Source organism: Choloepus didactylus, chromosome 1 (assembly GCF_015220235.1).
Source record: "Choloepus didactylus isolate mChoDid1 chromosome 1, mChoDid1.pri, whole genome shotgun sequence".
NCBI classification, from domain to species: Eukaryota; Metazoa; Chordata; class Mammalia; order Pilosa; family Megalonychidae; genus Choloepus; species Choloepus didactylus.
The window spans coordinates 128,462,623-128,487,142 of record NC_051307.1 but is presented as its reverse complement, the minus strand read 5'-3'; the positions used below and the strand labels follow the sequence as shown (position 1 = coordinate 128,487,142).

The 24,520-nt window shown below is 32.9% G+C and overlaps 1 protein-coding gene across 3 annotated transcripts in view; it reads right to left on the bottom strand.

Moving 5' to 3' along the window:
• The window catches only part of BCHE (butyrylcholinesterase), a 73,508-nt gene extending 49,362 nt beyond the window's left edge, over window positions 1–24,146 (bottom strand). Inside the window, exons 1-3 of one of the 3 annotated variants that reach the window (XM_037841418.1) lie at window positions 23,993–24,146; window positions 16,698–18,222; window positions 14,096–14,925 (exon numbers count right to left, since the gene is read on the bottom strand). In XM_037841418.1, the coding sequence (XP_037697346.1) occupies window positions 14,904–14,925; window positions 16,698–18,222; window positions 23,993–24,041 (1,596 nt within the window). In that variant the 5' untranslated portion in view covers window positions 24,042–24,146 and the 3' untranslated portion in view covers window positions 14,096–14,903. Of the gene's footprint in view, window positions 1–14,095; window positions 14,926–16,697; window positions 18,223–23,992 lie in introns of those variants that run through there. The other 2 variants (XM_037841427.1, XM_037841409.1) reach the window with 2 other exon arrangements.
• Between the last annotated feature and the right edge of the window lie 374 nt (window positions 24,147–24,520).

Below are 24,520 nucleotides of genomic sequence, written 5' to 3'. Positions count from 1 at the left end.
GATGTAGCACTTTTGAATACACTATTCCAGCCATATCTTCCCATAGTTGTTCCTATCTCAGAAAATGACACCTCAGTTTTTCTGGTGGCTTGGGTCAAAAACCTGGGAGCACCGTTGTCTCAATTTCTTCTCTCATGTATCAGCAAATCATGTCAGCTCTTCATTCAAAGTGTATACTACAACCATTTCTTTGATTTTACACCCAACCCAAGACATCATCCATTCCTTACCTGGACTGCTGCAATAGTCTCCAACTCCTCTCTCTGCTTTCACTCTTACATACCTACCAGTCAAGTCTATCCTTTTAAGTCCAATCATGCCATTAACTGTCCTGAATCTCTCATGGCTTACCATCTCACTCAGAGTAGATTCCAAAGTCATACCAAGCTTCAAAAGCTGTAAGCCTTGGCACTCTGTGCTTTTATGTTCTTACCTCTTACCACTTTGCCCTCACATACACTCTTACAGTCACACTGGCTTCCTTGCTGTTCCTTTAACATGTTAAATAGCTCAGTCTCAGGGATTTTGTCCTTGCTACTCTTCTGAGAAAACTCTCCCCCAGATATCCACAAGATTTGTTCTGTCACTCTGCTCTAATGTAACATTGCTTTATGTGACCACTGCAAAAATGATACCACCTTCCATCCGCATCAAGCTTTATGCTGCTAACTTTTCTTAATATTTTTCTTCAGAGGACTTGTTACTACCAGTCATACTATGTATTTGTTTATTGTCTTTTTCCTTCCATTACAATAGAGATTTTTCTCTATTTTTTTCTAGTTCTGATTTTTTTCCTTCTTTTTTCTTCTTTTCCCTGTTTCAATTTTTGTTCACTGCTATATCCCTATCATCTAGGTAATGCTTGGTGATACTGAGTGTCAAAAATATCCATTGGATGAAAAAGTGGATGAATCAATAAACAAATCAACATAATACAGACACAACCATGCAAAAAATTTTAACTTTTGCTCAGCAAGACCTCTATAAAAAAAATGTAGATTTTAATTTTGAGGATTTTGATAAAATGTATAATTTTCATGCTTCCAGAAACCTCATCAAATTGGTGAAAGAATGATTGGTAGTACGGCTTTTGAGGAAAACCTGAAATTATAACACATGTGGCATCATTGAGCTATTATTTTGCTTTATAATGGTTTATTACACAAAATAAATTTTGCCAATTAATAATTTTAACTCTAGTAACAAAAAATATAATTTTGATATCAATCCTTAGAGATTCATTGTCTAAGTTAAAACTTAAAACACCCAAACTAATTAAATTTGATTTGTATAAGATAAAGACTCTCTTGCTCTTACACAGCAGAGATCTATAGAGAAGTTGATATTAACATTTCCTTTACAATAAATCTTTAGATCATCTCATTAGTTAATATAAAGGAGTCCAGCCAAAATGATAATGTACAGAAATGAAAGGGTAGAAAGATGCTTTTGAGTTCTCTGATCTTAAGTGGTATTGACTGGAAAGGAAAATCAGAACAAGAGTAACTGTCTGGAACTCATCAATGTGACCAAACAGATTAATCATAACTGGTTGTGGCACAGTCAGTATCACATTTGGTTTCTGTATTTTGTTATTTTGTGATATTTGAAGCTATTATATTGCATTCCATGGGTCTTTTGAAGCATCACATTTATAATATGTATTCCTGAAATTATTATTTTAAAAATGAATTTAAAAATAATTGAATGATTAATCCTAAATTTAGACTGAATTTAAAATGCAGAAGTGAAAATGAATGCTTTATTTTTTCCAAATTCAAAAACATTTGGAAAACAATTGTTCTGGTTTGGATGTATTATGTCCCCAAACCTCCATGTTCTTTGATGCAGTCTTGTGGGGGCAGGTGTATTAGTGTTGATTAGATTGGAATTTTTTGATTGAGTGTTTCCATGGAGATGTGACTCAATCAACTGTGAGTGAAATGTTTGATTGGATAATTTCCATGGAGGTGTTGCCGCACCCAATCAGGGTGGGTCTTAATTGGATCACTGGAGTATTTTAAAAAGAGCCACACAGCCCAGATGCTGGAGCAGCTGTGAGTGACATTTTGGAGAGCAACTGCGAGTGACATTTTGAAGAGGAGCTGCAGCCAAGAGAGGACAAAATGCCCCAAGAACAACATTTTGGAGAAGGCCATTTTGAAGCATAACCTGGGAGCAAGCAGATGCCAGCCACGAGCCTTCTGAGCTAACAGAGGTTTTCTAGACACCTATGACCATCCTTCAGTGAAGGTATCCCCTTACCTTGGACACTTTATGGTCTTAGACTGTAACTTTGTAACCAAATAAACCCCGTTTATAAAAGCCAACCCATTTCTGGTGTTTTGCATAAGGCAGCATTAGCAAACTAGAACAACTATAAAGAGAACAAATCACACTAAATTGTCTTTAAGTAAATGCATCCTATAAATATGATTTTTCATGTTTTAATGAGTCCTCTTATATTATGAAACCATTGGTTTTCTTCTACCAAACTACCAAACTGCAAGAATCTTCTGAAATATTTGGACCTTTTTTTTTTTTTTTAGTTTTATAGTTAGTTTCATAGAATTAGCTCTTTGAGGGGATCTAATCTCTCTCTCTCATTCCCCTACCTTAAATGGTAAAATATTGCTGCACTCTGAAATAGATTTCCAGGTGATCTTATGTATATTCTGAATTATCCCATAAGGTAATCTGTTTTGTTTTGTTTTATTTTTTCAAATAAATTACACTAGTACATATCAGTTTTTAGACTTACATTTATATTCTATTTGTTAAACTTAAGATAAATTACAGCAACACTGCAGCTAGGCATTTATTGCTTTATGCATTGCTGAGTAATCCCTAACCCACTTCCTAAGAGGGGAAAAGAATTTGAAGTGATAGAACATTGAGGCTGTTGTGATAGCAATAAAGAAATCCAACGGGATTTGAATCCTGACCCTTCTGCCCAGTCATCAAAATATTCCAGTTGGGTTAATTATAATAATGGACCACAAATAATTATAGAGTCAGAGGGTAAGGAGTTTTTCCTTCACTCTGGAAACCACATGAACTATTATCTGTCAGAGAATCTAATTACAAGCCTGATAATAATTGGAATGGATAGCCAGATGACAGTCTTTAACAAACTTAAACCTGTCTCTGTATCTCATGATGTTTAATTTTAGTCTGTCTTTGCCCTTACTTCTGTAACATTAACCAGGCAGATATCAGCATGCTAACAGTTGAAATAACAAATTTGCAACTAAGTGCATTTCCTAAACATACTTAATGATTACTTTTAATAATTCATGGTGAAGGCTGCCTGGTGAATGGAATATATAAGGAAATGAAAATTAATAGTCTTGAGTCATAGTTAATCTTTGCTCTATCACCTATTAGCAGCAATTCATTTTTCTTCTATGGACCACAGTTTTCCCACCTGAAAAATGTTATACAGTCTCATCATTTTAGAATTTTATTCATTCTAACATTAAGCCCATAGACTTCATACCTTGTCATTGGAATGGTACCCTTCATCTTAAAACTATCTAAAACTAATATCCTTTTGGTATATTAAGATATGTCTTAAAAAATAGTATGCTATGGTGAAATTCCAGAATATTTATTTTGTTAAGTTGAAAAACAATAAAAAATAAATTCAAGTATAATTTGAAAATTAATTTTTTGGTGAAAGTATTTGCACAAATGCTATATAATGAGTACAGACACAGAGATTTAGAATGAAGTACACTGAATTTCATTCATAGTTTCTTTTACTTTTTCTACAGTCTCTCTATTGCCTTTTAAAAACATAAATTTTTTTCCAGGAGAAATAAAAGAGCACACAAAGAAAATACACTCATTTGAAAAATTAGTGGGATTGAAATATATTTTCAATCACTTTATTTTTCTGTCACATATTAGAAAACAACATAGAAGTATATCTACTAAATATTATTAAATCAATTTTCACATTATAATTGTCAGGAAATACATTATTATTGAGCATATTCCTAGTACTATAAAAAAAAATAAAGTTATGGCTATCCAAATAAAGCATTCATCCCCATAGACACACATGCACACATACACTGAATATTCCAAATTAGAGCACAATGTTCATTACTTTAGAAATCTATAATTTCTGGTTATTATAATTACAATTGAGTACGCAAAGGCATCCATAATGTTTAATTGTCCCAACTATTTAATATATCTTGTTCATTAAGAAAATATTGCATAGTTTTTAATTTAATCTCACCTGCACTCTAGTAAAGTCAAGAACTGCTCTTATTTATATTTTACAGATCAGTGAACCATGTGACTGCAAAGCTTAGAAATATTTTTGTTTCCAATTAAATTGTTCTTTCTCTAATAAAAGTTCCTTAAAATGGAAGAAATAAACAATAAATACATAAAATACATGAGAATAGGAGGAGGTATGCTTTGAATTTACTTATAAATACTTTAACATTTTGGTTTGATGATATCAACATAAGGACAAAATAAAAGTGACCTGTCTCATACACTTATCCCAAGCAAAAAGCATTAGAAAACAGTCCCCACTTTGGGAAGGACAATGAATAAATGAATTATCACCAAGCAGATAGAAGCAAGTTAATTGACTCAGTTTTAAAGTTTACTTTCATTTGTTTGAAAACTTAATTGATTAATTAATTTTGAGTCAGGAAGTTAAACGATTGTAGATTTTGGGTGAAGCCAAATTCTAATCTTGGGTGAGAGTAAATTGAGGTGGGTTGTGTCTGATAAGGGAATAACTGATTTTTTTTAATGCAGGGCAAGATGCAATGTCCTGTCAATGACAAGCACAGGGGAACCAGTTGATGACAGCTATAATAATAACTAGCAACATTAACAGCAGATTACATTCTAGATATGGGCTTAGCAATTTACATGGATTATATCTTTAGTCCTCACAGCACCTATTAGGTAGGTATTTTTATATTTCCCATTTTACTGATGAAAGAAAAAAGAAAGAAAAATTTAAATAGTTGACTAAGGTTATATATCCAAAGGATCTATAGAAACATTAACACTGAGTGCAGCCAGGTTTATCCCTCATGATCTGGAATACTGTGTGACTGTGTTGGGCATAGTTCCCCCTGAAGTTACATGCTGAATAAGTTCTGATTATAGAACCTAGAGAAGATATAATGAATAAAAGATGCTGTGCAACAATCGGATGTTACTTGAGGAATCATGAAATAATGATCATCCTCTATTTTACATTAAGGTATGACCTATATTTTGGCTTATTTTCTTTTTTAGCAGGTCGAGTCTCTCTGATAAACCTACTAAGCTTAAATTTCGCAAATTCACCAGGATAGTGCTGCCCATATGCAATAAATGATAATTTAATGTGTTGCCCATAAAATTCTTGCTTATGATGAGTGACAACGGATGCATATGTTGCACTGATACTTAACCATATTTTATTATAGGACATTGGATGTAATTAATGCAAACAGGGACCTATGTGGTATCTGTGAAAGTCTCTAAATTTATCTTTGAAGATGGGATTGAGGGCACAGCAAGGAAAAGTAAAGCATATATAGGTAGTGTTATGGATTTAATTGTTTTCCCCCCAAAAGCTATGTTGAAGTTCTAACCCCAGTACCTGTGAAATAAGGTCTTTGCAGAGGCAATCAAGTTAAATTGAGGTCGTACTGAATTAAGGTGGACCCTAATCCAATATAACTAGTGTCTTTATAAAAAGAGGGAAATTTGAACACAGGAACACAGACACAGAGGGAAGAAAGTGATGTGTAAACTGAGGCAAGACTGGAATTATGCTTCCACAAGCCAAGGAACACACGGCCAGAAGTTGCAAGAGGCAAAGAAAGATCCTTCCCTAGAGATTTTGAGAGGGAACATGGCCCTTCTGACACTTTGATTTCAGAGTTCTAGCCTCCAGAACTGTGAGGGAATAAATTTTGGTTGTTTTAAACTACCCAGTTTGTGCTAATTTGTTATGGCTGTCCTATGACATTAATACAGATAGCAATTACAATCAGCAATGGGCAAAATTATACTATGGTTTGTTTTTTTCATAAGGTTTCTCAAACACTGTATCTTGATATTCCAAATTTGAAAACAATTTAGTTTTCATACAATAACTTCATCTTTTTGTTGTTGTTGTTGGCCCAACATACATCTTGGGAACTGATAAGCTCTTTAAAAGCAAACGGAAAATTAGCTTTATATAACTAAATGACAAATTTAAGGGTTAAGTCTCTTAAAATACAAATTGGGTGGAAGAGGGCTTCTGCTTTCTTCCATGATGAATGACTGACACTGGATTAGCCCTCCCATCATAAACAACTATAATACTGGACAAAACAAAGAAAGCAATGAATTTCAGATGTTGGCTAACAGGCAGAACAAGCCTATGATCTTTGAGAAAAGGCAAACCCCAAGGTGAGTCTCATGTTATCTGTGATCCTTATTTGGGTATAATTTCCTGTCTAAGGTGCAGGGAGCTTGAATCTAAGTAGAAAACAGTAGCCCTACTTTGCTTAAGAGATAGAAATCAGAGTTCTGGACTGCTGAAGAAGCTGGAATTTGCAGGGCAGGAATCCAAAGAGGAGGTGAGTTAGAATTCTGCAGAGGTTCCCTACATGTCTTTGGCTGAGGGCTGGACTGTATATATACAGGGTGAGACTATGAGAGGCTGACCAGAGAGAGGATTCTACAAGGCTGAGAGCAGAAAAGAGATGAAAAGCAGTGCTGGGAAAAGTTGGCGGTTAAATAAATGATATTTTACAGTTGGGAACACTTTGTTTACATCTCATTAATGCCTCATTAATAGTCAGCATCCAGCTGAGTGGAAGACTGTACCATAGGAGTAAGGAGTACAATGAGACCAAGTTTATCCCCAACCTAACACACCCTTAAACCAAGCATGGACAATATTTTCAGTGGAGACAGATATTTTACATCCTGTCCAGTTGAGGGTCTAAAATTTTCTTGACTCTCCCTGAATCTGCTCTAGCAAAATATGAAACAAAGTTGATACACAATTAAGGTGATCATCCCATAATTGAACTTCCTGGTAGAATAAAAATAAACTTTCTTCAGATAAAGCATTCATTTTTTTAGAAGAAGACAAGAGAATCCAGAATCTCTACTATATATTATCCAAAACTTCTATTATGAAATTGAAAATTACTAGGCCTGAAAAGAAATAGGAAAACAGAAATTGGCCCCATGATGACCCAAACATTGGATAAGTATACAGAAACCTTAAAGCAGCTGTTTTAAATATGTTCAAGGACTTAAAGAATAATATATTCTTACATAGCAAGCATAGAGGTACTCTTAGCAGATAATGGAAACTTTAAAAAATGGAAATTTTAGATCTGAAAACTTAAAAATAAGTGAAATAAAAAAAAAATCTTTGAATAAATTAACCACAGATTATAAAAGGAAGACGAGTCAGTGAGCTTGAAGATCATAAATCAATAACAAGTATTATATCTGAAAAATAAATATAAACAAAATTGAAAGTCCCTGATATGTGAAACCACATCAAACAGTCTAGCATATGTATAATCGGATTTCTGGGAGATCAGACTGAGAATGTGATAGGAAAATGTTTAAGATATACTAGCCCAAAATTTGCCAAATTTGACAAAAATCATCAAATTACAGAGACAAGAATGCCGGTGAACCCAAGACAAGAAAAATACAAAGAAATAATATCTGGGAATATCACAGACAAACTGATGAAAACCATAAAGAAAAATCTTGAAATCAGCAAAAGGGACTCAAAAAAAGGCATTGCCAATGGAAGAACAATACTACAAACAAAGGCTGACTTCACATTAGAACAGCTAATGAAACACATCTTTACATAGATGAAAGGAAAAAAAAAAGTCACCTCAGAATTCTGTATCTGGAAAAAATATCCTTCAAAATTAGGGAAAATACAAAGGCAATTTCAGAAAAAAAAGTAAGCTGAGCCATTTTATAGTTCATTGACCTGAACAATGAATGAGAAATCCTAAAAAAGAAGAATGATACCAGATGAAACCAGAATCTGCAGGAAAGAATAAAGTGTCCTGGAAAATAAATATAAAATAGCATTTTTCTTTTTCTTTCTAAATCCACTCAAAATATAACTGACTTTCAAATCAAATGATATTTAAGGTGGATTTTATATTATATTATGATTCAAATTTATAACAACAATATAATAAACTATCAGGGAGATATGTGAAATTGTATTATTGTAAGTTTCTTACATTTTTGAAGTAAAAAATAGGAAGCATGCCATATAAAGAACAGAGTGGGAAGTGTCAAGTGTGAAGTATTAAGTGGTTCAATATTAACTCTAAGTTTATTTTATAAGATAAGGAAGCATATTGTTAGCCCTAGAGCAACTACTGAAAAAAAAAAAAAAATTAAAGGCAAAACTAAAAAGTCTGTACACAAATTGTTCTGGTCTGCTAGGGCTGCCATTAAGCAAAAACCAGAAATGGATTGGCTTTTATAAAGGGGATTTATTAGGTTACAAATTTACAGTTCTTAGGCCATACAACTGTCCAAACTGAAGCATCAACAAGAGGAGGATACCTTCATGTAAGAAAGGCTGATGACATCTGGAACATCTCTGTTGGCTGGGAAGGCACGTGTCTGGCATCTGCTGGTCCTTTGCTGCTGGGTTGTGTTTCAAAATGTTTTGCTCCAAAATGTCTCTGGGCTTCAATCTCTCTTAGATTCTCTCAGCTCTCTACTTCATTCTCCTGGGGCTTTTCTCTCTAAGCATATGGTAGTCCTCTCTTAGCTTCTCTGCAGCAAACTCTGGGCTTCATCTCTTAGCTTAGCATCTCCAAATGTTCTTTTGTCTGCATCTCCCAGCATCTCAAAGTGTCTGGGTCTGTGTGGGCTCTCAGCTTTCTTAAGGACTCCAATGATCTAATTAAGACCCATCTTGAATGGGTGGGGTCACATCCCCACAGAAATATTCAATCAAATTTCTTATCCACAGCTGGGTGGGTCACATCTCTATGGAAAACATCTAATCAAAAGATCCCACCCATAATATGTCTGCCCCCACAAGATTGCATTAAAGAACTAGTCGTTCCTGGGGTACATAACTGTTTCAAACTGGCACACAAATAACATGGAATACTAAACTAGATTTAACTGATGCAAAAGATGTCTACAAAGGAGCAATAGAAAGGATGAATTAAAAAATTAGCAAGATGGTAGTGTCAAACTCAAGCATATGGATAATTATATTAAATTTTAAATGGACTAATCACTCCAATTATTAGGCAGGAGGTTTTTTGTGTTTTGCTTTTTTTTAATAAATAGACTTTATTTTTTTAAGCAGTTTTAGGTTTTAGAAAAACTGTATAAAAAGTAAAGAATTCCCATATATCTACCCCCCCCAGTTTCTCCTTTTATTGATATTTTGCATTATTAGCATGTTCATTTGTTACAATCAATGAAATAATGTTGATACATCATTATTAACTAATGTCCACAGTTTACATTAGAGTTCTTTCTTTGTGTTGTTGGTGTCTATGGCTTTTTGACAAATGCATAATGTCATGTATCTATCACAGTATGATAAACAGTTTCATCACTGTCCTAAAAATGTCCTGTATGCCACCTATTCTTCACTCTCCCTCTGTCCCTGGACCCCTGATAACCACTGATCTTTTTATTCTGTCTATAGTTTTGTCGTATAGTTGGACTCATACAGTATGGTAGCCTTTTGTTCTGGCTTCTTCCACTTAGCAATATGCATTTAAGTTTCTGCTGTACCTTTTCATAGCTGCATAGCTCATTTCTTTTTTTCACTGAATAATATTCCATTTTATGAATGTATCATAGTTTATTTTGCCATTCACCTATGGAAGGACATCTTGGTTACATCAGTTTTTGGCAATTATGAATATTTGTGTGCCGGTCCTTGAGTAGATATAAGGTTTCAACTCATGGGTAAAAACCTAGGAGTGTGTTCGCTGGTTCTTATCATAAGCCTATAATTAGCTTTGTTAACACACTGCCACCAGGTTGTCTTAACAAAGTGGTTTTACAATATTGCATTCCCACTAGCAATGAATGAGAGTTCTTGTTTTACTTCCTTACTAGTATTTACTGTGTCAGTGCTTTAGATTTTAGCCATTCTAATAGGTATGTAGTGGTATCTCATTGTTGTTTTAATTTGCAATTCCCTAATGATGTATGGTGTGGAGCAACTTTTCATATGCTTATATTCCTTCTGCATATCTTCTTTGGTGAGGTGCGGGTTCAGGTCCTTTGCCCATTTTCATTTGAGTTGTTTGTTTTCTTACTGTAGGGAGGTAAAAGTTCTTTGCATATTTTGTAAGCAAATTATTAGATATATGTTTTGCAGATATTTTCTCCCAGTCTATGACTTATCCTTTCATTCCTTTAAAGATAAGAGCTTTTAAAAATAAATGGGTTGAAAATAAAAGGATGGAACAAAATACACTCTGCAAAGATAAACAACAAGTAGCTTGATGTGGGAAAACCATAACTGGAATTGGAAATTTTAACACCCATTTCTCAATATTTGAAAGAACAAGTAGAACAAAAATACTAGGAGGAATATTAGAAGACCCGAACAATCACAAACTAATTAATTTACTGAACACACTATGCCAAACATGTGAAGAACACTATTCTTATTGAGTACATTGAATAGATCACCCAGATAAATCATTTGCTGAGTCAAAAAATAATTCCCAATATATTTCAAAGGTAGAAATCTTAGTATATTCCCTTTTTAGAATTAAATTAAATTAGAAATCAACAAAAAATATTTAGGAAATCCTCGAATATTTGGAGATGAAATAACAGACTACCAAAGAGCCTATAGATAAAATAAGAAATTACAAATAAAAATCCATTTTATTTTGAACTTAAGCTTAATGAAAAGCTCAGCATATATTAATTTCTAAGAAAAAGCGAAAGCAGTGCTTAAAGGGAAATATAATTTAAATGCCTTTATTAGAAATGAAAGATAAAGTTTAAAAAATAATTATCTATATTTTCATATTAAAAAGTTAGAAAAAGAGGAACAAAATAAGTCCAAGTAAGTAGAAGGAATAATTTTTTTAAACAGTGAAGAAAAATCAATGATGTTAAAAAAAGAGAAAATATTAGCAAAGGCAAAAGATGATGCTTTGAAAATGTTAGTAAAATTGATAAAACTCAAGCAAGAATAATCAAGACAAAAAAGCGAAAATTAAATTAACAATATTAGGAACAAAAGTGGAGCTATTATTCCCATTACTCCTATTATTCATGGATCCTACAAACATTGAAGGGAAAATAAGGGAATGTGATGAACAATTCTATGCCAATTAATTTGACAACTTTGATGAACTGGGAAAAAGTAATCCATGAAAAACACAACCTAACAAAAATGAATCAAGAAGAATTAAATACCTAAATAGTCTTATATATAATAAAGTATTAGATTTACAACAGAAAATTTTCCACAAATGAAACACCAGGCCCAGATGGTTTCACTGCTAAGGAACATTTAACAACTAAATCATTCCAGTGGTGTATAAACTCAATTAACAATTGAGGAGGAAGTACATTTTCAAATGAATTTGCCTGCCAGTATTACTGTGATACTGAAAATTTACAAATAAATTAGAAGAAAAGAAAATTACATACTGACATTCCTCACGAGCAAGAGGAAAAAAATATCAACAAAATATTAGCATGCCAAATCCAGAAATATATCAAAAGGATACTATATTATGGCAAAGTGGATTTTATCTTAGGAATGCAATATTGTTTCAACTAAAAAAATGAATCAATATAATTTGCCACATTAACAGAATTAGTGAGGAAAAAAAACACAAAAATATATGGTCCTCTCAAATAGAAGGAGAAAAATTGCCTCAATTAAACATTGATTTATAATAAAGACTCTCAGCAAACTACAAAGAGAGGGTAACTTCCTGATTTTAATGAAGGCCAAACTATAGCTAATAGCACACAAAATAGCGAAATAATGAACATATTCTCCTAAGATCTGTAACAGAATAAGAATGTAAACTGACACTTCTGTTATGTAGTAGTCTGTTAAAAGTTCTAGAGCCTACAATAACAAAACCTATAACAGCAACCACAAAAAACAACAATAAACATAAAGATTGGAAAATCATCAAGCATGACGCCACAATTCTTCAGAGATAATAGTTTGTTTTTACGTGGGAAATATTAACAATTCTACCAAAAGTGACTAAAATTAATAAGTGAAATATGCAAGCTTTCATGGTACAAAGTCAATGTAAAAATCAATTGTATTTCTACACATAATTGCAAAAAGCAATTTAAAAATTCACAGAAACCTCAGGAATAATTTGTATGTAATATACACCAGGCCTCTACACATACTACTTTTGAACATTTTTGAGAAATTGAAGAACAACAAAAGGAAAGATATACCATGTTCATGGGTTTGAAAACCAAAAATGGGAAATGGTCATTCTCTCCAAATTAATCAATAATTTTAACACCTTATTTCGCAGAAATGGAGCAGCTGATTCTAGACATTATTTGGAAGTTTAAACCTGAAATAGTCGTCAATTTTGAAAAGGATAATGGAGTGCATTCTTTAAGCTATCTGATTGTTAAAAAAACACTTTTGAAGGCACTCTGATATTAGAATAGATGTTAGATCAATCAATGGAACAGAATACATAATCTTCAATAGGTACATACATATAAGGCCAACTGATTTTTGTAAAATAAAGGATAGCCTTTTTCAACAAATGGTGTTGAACATCTGCATATTTATATGGGAGAAAGATTGACACTCAACCCCTACTTTACAATGTTCACAAAAATTATTTATGAATATGGACCAAATTGTAAAAGCTGGAAATATAAAACTTCTAGAAGAAATCACAGAAAAAAACACTTCACAAATTTTGTGTAGACAGATTTCTTAGTAAGTTATAACCATAAAAGAAAAAAAAAATACATTGAACTTCATCAAAATTAAAAACTACTGCTCTTCAAAATATTAAGAAAATACTAAGAAAAGTATTAAGGAAATAAAAAGCCAAGCTTCAGACTGGGAGAAAATATTCACAATATATAGGACCTGTATCTTGAATTTAGGAGAGCTCTTACAATTCATTCAGAAGTAAAACCCAGTAACAATGGACAAAAACAGACACCTCAAAATAGAAGACACACAAGTGTTCAATATCATTAGTCATCAGAATAATTATAAACTAACAACTACAACGAGATACCACTACACAGGCAATAGAATGGCCAAAACTAAAAAGACTGATACCTCCAAACATTGCTGAGGATGTGGATCAACTGGGGCTCTCATACCTTGCTGCAGAGGGTTAACACTCCCAACTTTTAAGGAAAAGTTTGACAGTTTCTTAAAAAGTTAAGAATTAAATTACTATGTGAACCAGCAATCACTCTCCTAGCTATTAACCCAAATGAAGAGAAAACATGTATCAAAAAATGACTTGTACAAGAATATTCATTGCAGTTTAATTCGTAATATCCCCAAACAGTAAAAACCTCAATGTGCATGAGTAGGTGAATGGATAGACAAAGTCTGGTATATTCTCCCAAAGAAACTAGTATTCAGCAGTTAATAACAAATGAACTACTAATACATGCAATGACACAGATGAAACACACAGATCATGGTGAGAAAAAGAAGCCAGATACAAGAATATATACGGCATTATTCCAATAATATGGAGGTCTAGAAAAAGAAAAAGTAATCTATAATGATAGAAATATAACTAGTCGTTGACTGGAGCTCAGAAGTAAATGTCTGCAAAGAGGCAAGAGGGACTTTTCCGAGGCAATGTAATTATATCTTGATTGGAGTGGTAGTATATTTTATTTGTATGCATTTGTCAAAACTTACTGATCTGTATGCTTAAAATGTGCATTTTACTGTGAGTAAATTATACTCCAACAAAGTTCATAAATAATACACATGGGCTTACTGTTTAAGAAGAATTTATTAAAACATTTTATGAACTGTGTACTTGAAACCTCATTTCCCTGAATATGAATTACAGCTTCATATTACTTTTTTACTTTTTTAACATCTCATTTTTGGATTGGGAGGAAGTGGAGGCTGGCAAGGTTTCTTTGCTTTGACACTACTGACAGTGTGGATAGAATAATTCTTTGTTGTGGGGGTGCTCTCCTGTGCATTATAGGATGTTTAGTAGAATCCTTGGCCTCTACCCTGATCATAGCATACTTCCCCCAACCCCCAGTCATAACACTTAAATATGTCTTCAGATATTGCTAACTGTCCTTTGGGGGCAAAATCACCCCTGACTTAGAACCACAGAGTTAGAGTATCATGTATGTGGTCAGATGGATGTTAACAGAATTCTAAACCTAACAATTACCAACTTCGTTTCTACGGGAGTTGAATTTAGCTTTCCAAACTTCTATATTATATTACTCATAGGCAAACAGTGAAGAGAGATAACGTATACTACGATATTAACACTATGTGTGCTATCAAGTCAATTCTCAACACATATGACCTATTACTATGATCTCTGTTCAACTGTGCAAATCTGCACTGTAAAGAAAACCAAAGACATTTCATTATAGTTCAACTACTTTGCAAAGTTCACTTTAACCCTTTATGGTTTATAATCTTTATTATGTGAATTTATAATTACAATTACAAAGTGTCAACCTTCAGTAATATAGCATTAAAAGACGTTGATCATAGAACTACCAGATTAGGGTTAAACAATTTATTCTATTAAGTGTTAATGATTCTCTTCTCTGATCTATTGCTTGACTGTGGGCCAGACAAGTCATTTAACACATCTGATCCGGTGTTCTCCATTGTGTCATGAGAAAATATAAATTCTTTGATGATTTCAACATGCAAAATATGAAGTCCTTTAAAAATTATAGGCATCATTAGTTATGAGAAATATTCTTCCTCAAATAATTTACAATTTCTATAACTGTAAGAAAGAATTAGAAACATATTCAAGTGCTTTTATATGGATATATCCCTTAGGAAGTGAACAGAATGAGACATAAGTAATACTAATGTAGTTCTAGATATAGGATGATTCTTCTTGAGCAGAGATTTGGAGTGATGTTAAGTTGAGAAGGCATAATATATTGCACAGTTATAAATTAAATAGACCTCTTGAAAAAAATAAAACTAAACTATACTACATTTTACCAGGTCTCATTCAATCATTAACCCAATATTTACTAAGTATGTTATATGCCCCTAATAGGACTTCCAATGAATCGACAATAAAAAACAGTTTTTCTTTCAAGAAGCCTCCGGCCTAGTTTAAAAGATAGATAGGATTGAGACAAGACATAACCAATAACTTCTGCGGGAGTGCAAAGGGGGCAGAAGCAGTTAGAAGTACAAGAATTTAAGAAATGCTGGATGAGATGTGCAGTTGGTCAGGACCTTAAAACAACTTAGGTAAGTGTGCTACCCAGGGGTCATAGCAAGAACAAGGCTCTGAGGTGAGGTTAAGGTTGGAAACTTTTGCATTCATGAGAAAAGTAGCCTACTGAGGAGCCAACTGGCATTCAGGAATGTAGGTTGCACCAACATTGCAGAGGTCCTTAATGCCAGGTGAAATAATTTTAACTTTATATATACAGTGGGTAAGTATCAAAAGATTTTGAGAAAATGACATCACAGAGTAATACTACAGAAAGATGCACAGAGTAACACAGAGGACAATGAATTAAGAATAGAGGTAGAAAAGAAAGCCAGAAAGCAATATCACTGTCAGTACACTTTTCAATTATAAAAGACAGTATGACAGATAGGATTAATTCATCAATCAAATTGTGAGCATCTGTAAGCATTCCTTTTAAAAATAAACGTGCAAATTTCTATTTTTTATGATTCACATTGCTTCAAATTACTCTAATATATAAAATTCATTTTTAGGTGACAAGTGTAATGAATTTTTTTTTTAATAGAACCTTATTTTCTATACATACACACATTTAGAAACTATATTACAATATTTATAACAAGTGAGGAAAAATATGTTCTTTTATAATGCCTTCAATTTTCTAATATCAGTTATTTGACTGCTCAAGTAGAGAACAGCTTAGCTAAACATGAGGATCTGGGTAGCTCCTGGCTAACACAGGTTACCTGAAAGCTCTGAACAAAATTATTAGAAAAATAAATAAAATGGCAAAGTGGGTATTTTGGGTACTCTAAGGGCCAACCCTATCGCCATCTTGCCCCTTCTTTTCCCTGAGTAGAGATCTGTTTCTTCACGTATCAGGCAATACTGTACCACTGCTTAAGAGCATGAGGATAAGATATACTCCCAATCTTGCCTAAGCCTGTGAGCATTATAAAATTGCAGGTTAGAAGGCATAGTCACGGTAATTCTAGTTCTCAGGGTAAACAGATTTCCATGAAAACTTGGGCTACTTTTGCACGTCACAAAACTTTGGACATAAAATCAGAAAATATTTTCAAAATGTTCATGAATATCTCTTTTAAGCATTTCTAACACTAGGAAATTCACTGCGTAATAACATACCAAACCAGCTTAGGTACAAAGAAAGTAAGTAAATCTTTTCTGCGCCTTTAATGAAGTCCACATTAGAGACCTAATAAAGTAAAGCAAAACAAAATAAATAAAACAATTACAAGAACCAGCACTTACCCATATTTTGCAAAATTTGCCCAGTGTTTCATTATGGATCTACTCAAAATTTCCTCAGCTTTTGTGTAATTAACTCTTCTTTCCAGAGGTAAACCAAAAATGAACTCAATTTCATAACCGTGCATCACTCCCATCCATTCTGGCCAAGGAAGTTTGGAGGATCGGTGTTCAAAGTAATAGAAAAAAGCATCGTTTCCCAATTCTGAGAATTTTCTAGTGAACTCCAAGGCAGGACATATGAAATTGTAATCTCCAACAACATCATCCAAGGCCTCACGGTATATTTCAGATCTCTGGTCATCGAACCACTCTGTGTAGTGGAAAAGGATGGATTCCTTTCCAAGATCACTCACTCCTGGAAAAAATATTTTTAAACCTTCTTGAAATTCTTCTCTAGTAATGATGCTGCTGTTATCTTTGCTGAAACCAGGAGCACCATATACCAAAAATGCTGTCCCTTCATCTTTATTCACACCCACCAAGATCTGAGTTTTTTTGTATTGTCCAAGCTGGAGTAGTGTGTCTGGCATGTCAGTGAGAAAATCACCATCCACCACTGGGCCAAAGTTCACTGACAAGAGAGACTCATAGGGTACAACAAATACTTCATTTAGAAGAATTTCTTGGGGATCTTTATTGCGAAAGCATTTGATGATCTCCGTCTCATTTTCTCTCAAGCAACCAAGAAATTTAGCTAAGGTCAACGTTCTGTTCCTAGCTTCATTAAGAGACATTACTGCCCAAGGAGCATTAGAGGATCCACTTTGCAGAATGGCTCTGGTGAAAAATGGGTGGCTTTTAGGAGAAAATAAATGAAGGCTAACGGAAACTGCTCCTGCACTTTCTCCAAAAAGAGTGACACTTTTAGGATTTCCACCAAAGGCTGCTATATTTTTTTGGACCCACTGAAGTGCCAATTGTTGATCAAATAAGCCCATGTTCCCTGGTGCCTCAAGATTCCCTGGTAAAGCTAAGAAGCCTAGGGCACCCACTCTATAGTTCATTGAAACTACAATAACTCTTTCAACCCGAGCCAAAAACCTGCCATCATAAACAGGTAAAGATGAGGTTCCAGTTTGAAAACCACCACCGTAAATCCATACCATTACTGTGGTATTTTTTGGTTTAGGGGCTGGAATCCACACATTAAGATATAAGCAATCTTCACTAAGGTCAGTGTTTGGGTTCCACATCTCTGATCCAAGGAAGCCTGGGAAACTTTGATCTATGTTCTGATAGCAAGAATTTGCATATTTTGTAGCATTCCAAATATTGGACCACTTGGTCAAGGATTGTGGTTTTTTGAATCGTAGTCTACCAAGAGGTGGCTGTGCATAAGGAATTCCAAGAAAGGCTGTTACAGTGCCATCAAGAACAGGCAAGTTCATCCCTCTGACTTTTCCATTCTTGGTTGTAATTATGATGTCTTCTTCTGTGTGTGACTTCCTGATAAGCATACAGAGCAGGAGGAACCACAAGAGAAATCTGATGTATATAATTGTGCCTTTGCTCTGCATATTGGTTTCTGAAAGAGAGGTAATTAGGAAGCTTTAACAGCCTCATGCATATAGTGTTATGCTTTATTGATGATAAACAACTAAAATATAATATTTCTTATTAATCCCACAAATTATGAAAGCTAATAAATCTTCAACCACTATAAAAAGTCTATGTAGAAAAAAAAATAGAGAAGGCTCAGGGACATTTCAGTTTTCAATTTAGAAAAGAAATAATTGAAATGGAAAAGTAGAAATTATTTCATTCTGGGACTATCCATTATCAAATCTGTCTAAGGAAGATTTAGTTTTTTAAGGGCTTGAGTCATAAAGAAACAAACACTTAATAGGAACATGTTCTATCCGTATGGGGATGAAGGATAGTGCTGAGATGCTTGAAAGGGACACAAGCTATGACAGAAAGTAAGGGAGTAAACCTAAAATACAAAATCCATGTAGAGAAGATCTTAATGGTTATTGAGTTTCAGGAAATCATCTGACTCAAAAAAAGGAAGCTTATCTCAGGCATATATCATATTATACCTCTACCCACCAAAAGAACTTTACAAAGTACTCTGCTTATGCCAGATACAATTTCTAACTTAGTTACAGGAGGAAATACTAGCTCATGTATCCTCTGAAATATACACAGTTGTAATCATGACTGGCTGGCTTTTGGCAGAATTGTGAAGTAGGTCAAGAATCTTTAAGGACGCATAGACCTAAGATCCTATCATTATCTATTTGTGTCCATGGTCCCTACTGGGGCTTTTCTGCCTATTCTCTAGGCTCTTTTGCTCTATTCAATCCTAGTCTATGGTCAGGATTTGGACAATCCATTCACTGAACATTCAGTAACAAATACATAGTAATCATTATTTGTCCTACGAAGTATGAAAAGTAACAAATCTGCTACCATTGTAAAGGCCTATGTAGGAAAAGGTAGAAAAGGTTGGAGACATATATATCATATAGCATATATATCACGTTTATGTATGCCTGGGATAAACTTCCTCTTTTGAATCAGGCTATTTCTATGAATTTTAATAGCCATGAAAGGCTTTTCTACCTAAATTACAAGGTCAGTGGTGAGAACCAAGATTGGCAATGTATTGTGTAGGGGAAGTTACTGGTTTAAAATGAATTTTACATTGCACCCGGGGATTAATTAATGCACATTTGTTAATTGCTGGTTGATGATTAAAGTATAATTAACTAGTGAGGTTAAATGTGTTAGCATAGTAAGAATTACTTGTATTTTGACAGTAGACAAAATCAGAGAACTGCAACTAAGAAATATCTGGAGAAACTAGGGAAAGCAAAAGTAATCTCTGAGATCTACACAATCATAATATTTGATAACACAAAGAGACTATTCGTGGAGATCAAAGTTTTACTAAAAGTTCTTAAGGAGACAATGAATTTTCATTGAATAAAAAAAAATGTTTCAAATCAGACTCCAAAATCGACATGTGACGAAATACGAGAGAAAAAAAGAATAAAACGTCATTTAAAGAACTAATACCTTTATATAACTGAAAGAAAATCTGTTAAAGTGGCAACTTAAAACACTGTTCCTCATCCATATAATAATAACAAGGGTTCATAAATGTTCACATTCTTTCCTTTATTATTTGTTTCTGATGCTGTAATTGTAAATCCAAACTATGTATCCAGGGGGCTAATCTTGTGAATATTTGTATTAGTATTTTTATTGTTTTGTTTTTTTATTTATTTAGATGATCATAGACGGCAGCACATAAGGCAATATCCTGATAATTATGGCCCAGATCTAAGACACACATATTAAATAAGACTCATTCACCACTCCTCATAGGACAGCTAATGATCAATAAGTAACTTTTTATCCCCACAAATTTCTGAATAAATTATTCCATGGTTTACAGTATTTTGTTCAGTGCCTGATTCTTACATATATATGATTATCATTATAACAATAAGAATTCTCATCCTCAATCCATGAGCTTACTTTTTTTTTCATTTTCTGAGTCTTGATACAATTGGATTTGTGCTAATCTCAAAAAATATATTATTGAAGAATATGATATTTTAACACCATACTTCAATACTATTATGATATTTAGATATTATATTCACAATAACTGCAATGTTTTATTATGAATAAAATGAATTAGTATAATATAGCATGAATGTAATGGTATCTGTAGACTTGATACTTATCAATTAAATTTTATATTTCTAACAGTACAGGACTTTTAGAGGCACTGCTAATACAGTTCTTGATAATTACTAAGTCCTTTCTCTTAAGTAAATGAATATACACGTTTGGAGAAGAACAAAGGGCTGTGATAGAATGTTTTTTTTTTCCTTTTGAAAAATCTGCTTTGGATAGAAAAAAGGAATTAATTAAGAAACAAAGCTGGCTTGCTCTTTGCTGTTTTTCAATGGAGTGATTGCAGCATCCCTGGCTGTACTCATTCTACCTCTTTGCCTCGTTCAGTCGACGTTCCTGGGTCTTACACAAAGATCATCTGTTTTTCTTTTTTTCTTGGTTCTTTTTAAATATTATTTTGTTTTTGTAAACAAACAACAAATCCTAATAATTTTTGATCTCTGATAACTTTCAAACTTACATGCTTTCCATAGTTTACTAATTTTTCACAAAATATAATTATTACAATATAAATTTTATATATAATTAATAAATTTGACAATTTCCATTGCATGTTTAAAAATAGTTGTTGTTATAACATCTAAAATGTTGTAATAGCACTTTTGTGTCACAGTTTTGATTTCCACAATTATTTCTTGTTTTTATTTTTATTTTTACACTGAGAAGATCTTAATATTAGTGTTATGTATATGAATAATAATCCTTGCTTTTTCAACAAGGATATCTGAGTTGTCACTCTGTAAATAATGTAATAATTAATAACATTCAAAACAATAATTGTAAACATGTATTCATTCCAAGAATGGCAATATAATTCCAAGTCACTTGCATGGTATCTGTTGGGGAGTGTTAAATACCGTTTAATATGAAAATATGCATATATTCACACATTCATCATTAGTGTAGACTAAAATTTTTACATTTAGCCCAGGTACTTTATTGAAATAAGCATTACTTTGCCCTTTCCATAATCTGGTATTCTCTAGTCTTACATGTTGGCTCTGTATTCTTCCATTAAGTGACATTTAAAATTTTAGTATATGTTTTCACATGATTAAACAACCAAATGACTCACAAATAAATAAAAGGAGACAACATACATATTATTAGATATAACTCTAAATCTTTATTGATAATTAAAATATACAACCAAACTTTATTGCTTTTCTTCCTATAAATTCTGCTACATTTTGGCTACTATCACTTTAAGTAAACTATCTGAACTCAAATAACACATGTTTACTAGAAAGAATTGTGCAAAGTTTCAAACCAACTTCAACTGAGTACCTGAATTTAGATCAATTAACTTACTGGTATAATGTTTAATATTTAAAAGGAAGGTAGGATCTTTTTTCTGGAATTGCAAAGAAAATGAATGATGGGTTAGGGTGGGTGGGAACTGAAGGGGAATACCACAGTGTTCAAAAGTTATCAAATGTTTCAGGAAATCTAATCTACTGGAAATTTCTGGAAAATATTCTAAACTTTTTACAATACAACTTTCAAAGTAAGATGACAAAAATATTTTCTTCTTTTTGCATTTTACTTTAATTTTAAAATTAATATCAAAATTCTCCAGCCAGCTTTAAGAAATACATAATGTTATGCAATAAGATATGATATAATAAAATGGTTGCTGTAAAGTGCTATTTACGTGCCATTTATTTGCCAAAATTGCATAGGTATCAAATTTTTAAAATATTTGGCCAGAGAATTCTTAAAAGATGGTCATCCAAATATTATATTTTTTTGTATATTTGGTATAAATTTTCTCGGTAATTTTCCTCTCTTTAAAAAATTACAGTAAAATATTTCTAGTTGAAAAATAAGTTAGTCTCTTAAAATGGTCAGAAAAGAGCCATTTAAAATAATATTAATAAGATCTAGTACAATCACCACTAAAATGTGTTTGGTCAAACTAAAACAACTAAGCCTTTATACCCAACTTAAAAAGCCTGTTTTGTTGCAGGCTAAGTGAAGTGGGAAATTGAGGAAGTTTGTTTATAAATAGACTATACCACTGTCTTTCAGAGATCCTTTAGGCGCTGAAAGGGTGTTTACAGACAGAAGACACTATATTAGGTACAAGAAGCACGAGATCTGAATCTGTCCAAAATCAGGAAAAATATTCACAAACTTTTCATTGTGTGAATTAATGAACAATTGGAACATGCAATTATTAGAGAAATTTCGTGGGTCTTTGAAAGTTGAATCTGGTCTTCAGTTGACATCTATTCAATTGCAATTCTCTAACATCTGGTGCAGTGCACTTTTGCTAAGAATTAGCTGATTTTGTCATGAAAGCATTCTGAAGACAATATTTAATTATTTAAGTTTAATTTAAATATGTATTATAATGTAGTTAACAAAAATTCAACCAAAAGAAGAAACTAAATTTGTAAATAAGATGCAGCATGGTAAGATAGTAGTAGCTTATATTTCGTAAGAACAAAAAGTGGAATTATATAAATCTCAATATTTTGTTATGATTAAAGGCATAAGAAATTATCAAAAAAAAAAAAACAAAACCTAGAATAAAACAGAACTTTGCAAATCAAATGAGAAATTGTGTTATTTTATATCTAGACAGAGAATTCTAAAGATTTTCATTTAAATGATGAAGCCAAACATTAAAAGTTCATGGTTATTCTTAAACAAAGTAGATATTTGTATATGTGAGATATAATTGTATTCATCAAAATATGATAGTTTATATTAAGAAAGGCATTACACAGACTAGTGATAGTAATTCCAAATGAAGCCTATTATCATGTAACATGTTCATAAAAATTTGGAAGACGAACTCATAAAATATGTATATATATATTGCAAATAGAAATCATAAACAATGAAATAATTTTGTTCACATTTCCCTTCATGCTTAAACCCTTTGCTAAATGAGAATTAATATCATCAAAATAAAGTAGGTGTAAGAGAGGATAAGATGAGCAAAAAGTCTTTATTTGCTTAGCATTTTATAATAATAAAATAATTGAAAATGTAAAATATTTTCTTAAAATTAAAACACACGTAGAAAGAAACAACAATAGGGCAAAGGGGCAAAAGTTTGTAAATCAATTAGGAAATAAATTTTCTTTTAAATATAAATGAAACTTAGACCTTTTATTTGCTAATCGATAGTGCTGAAGTTCAGATGACAAGGCTTTGATTAAGAAAAGTATCCTGTTAAGTCAGACAATAAGATGACTGCTCATTTCATGCCACTTAAATAAAACAGAGCAAGGCTGGTCAAAGACCACTTCGGTTATTCTTCTAGGGAAGGATTCGCTAAACAATGCACTTAGGGTTAAAACGCAGCATTAAATGTTTTTCCCTTAGGGAACTCGTTAAGAACATACATCGCAGTGAATCCACAAGTGTTACGGTCTTTTATAAAAACTTGAATAAATGCATTATTTCCTCAGCAGCCAAATGGGCTTAATCAGCGTTCCCGGAATAATAGGTAGATTTGACACACGTGCCTGCTAGCTTGCTTCATTGTCCCATATGCAAGCTTCAATGACCGTCCCCCACAGTGCACCAGAGAAGCACAACAAACACGTGAAGGGATCACAATCTGCCTACAGATTGAGTTTCACAGTAACTTGCATCTCTAAAGAAGATGTAAATTCAGAACAACTTACCCGAATCACTGCAACAAAGATGATAAAGTTTGCAAGGAGTTGAAATCATTTAATACTTCAGGGAAAAGCAGGATGCAGCTGCTTCTCCAGCCTGTAAATTGGACTGCACTGACATTACAATCAACTGTTACTGACAAAGCTCGCGAGAGTTGGCAGTAGCAACTTGATCTGGAGGCGGCCAATCTTTATTTTCTGACATCTGTTCAGAGGCTAACAATTTGAATGCAATAGTGATTCATTTACCAAAGTATTAACACTTTTATGCTTCAGGACTGCTGACGCTCATTTAAGAGGGAAGAAAAATAGATGTAGGAGCTTCATAAACTAAAAGAAGCTAAAATGTAACAAAAAATGCATTTTTTAAAAAAAACACTCTCAGCACTACGTTTAATTCTTTTTTTGTAGAATGTGTTTTTCTTATGCTCAGTATATAGAAGACACAGTTGCCAGAGCAGCTCTCCGGGATGTATTTATGTCTTTTAGGCTTATCTTCTTTGAAATAGCTATTTGGGAAAATTTTTAAAAATA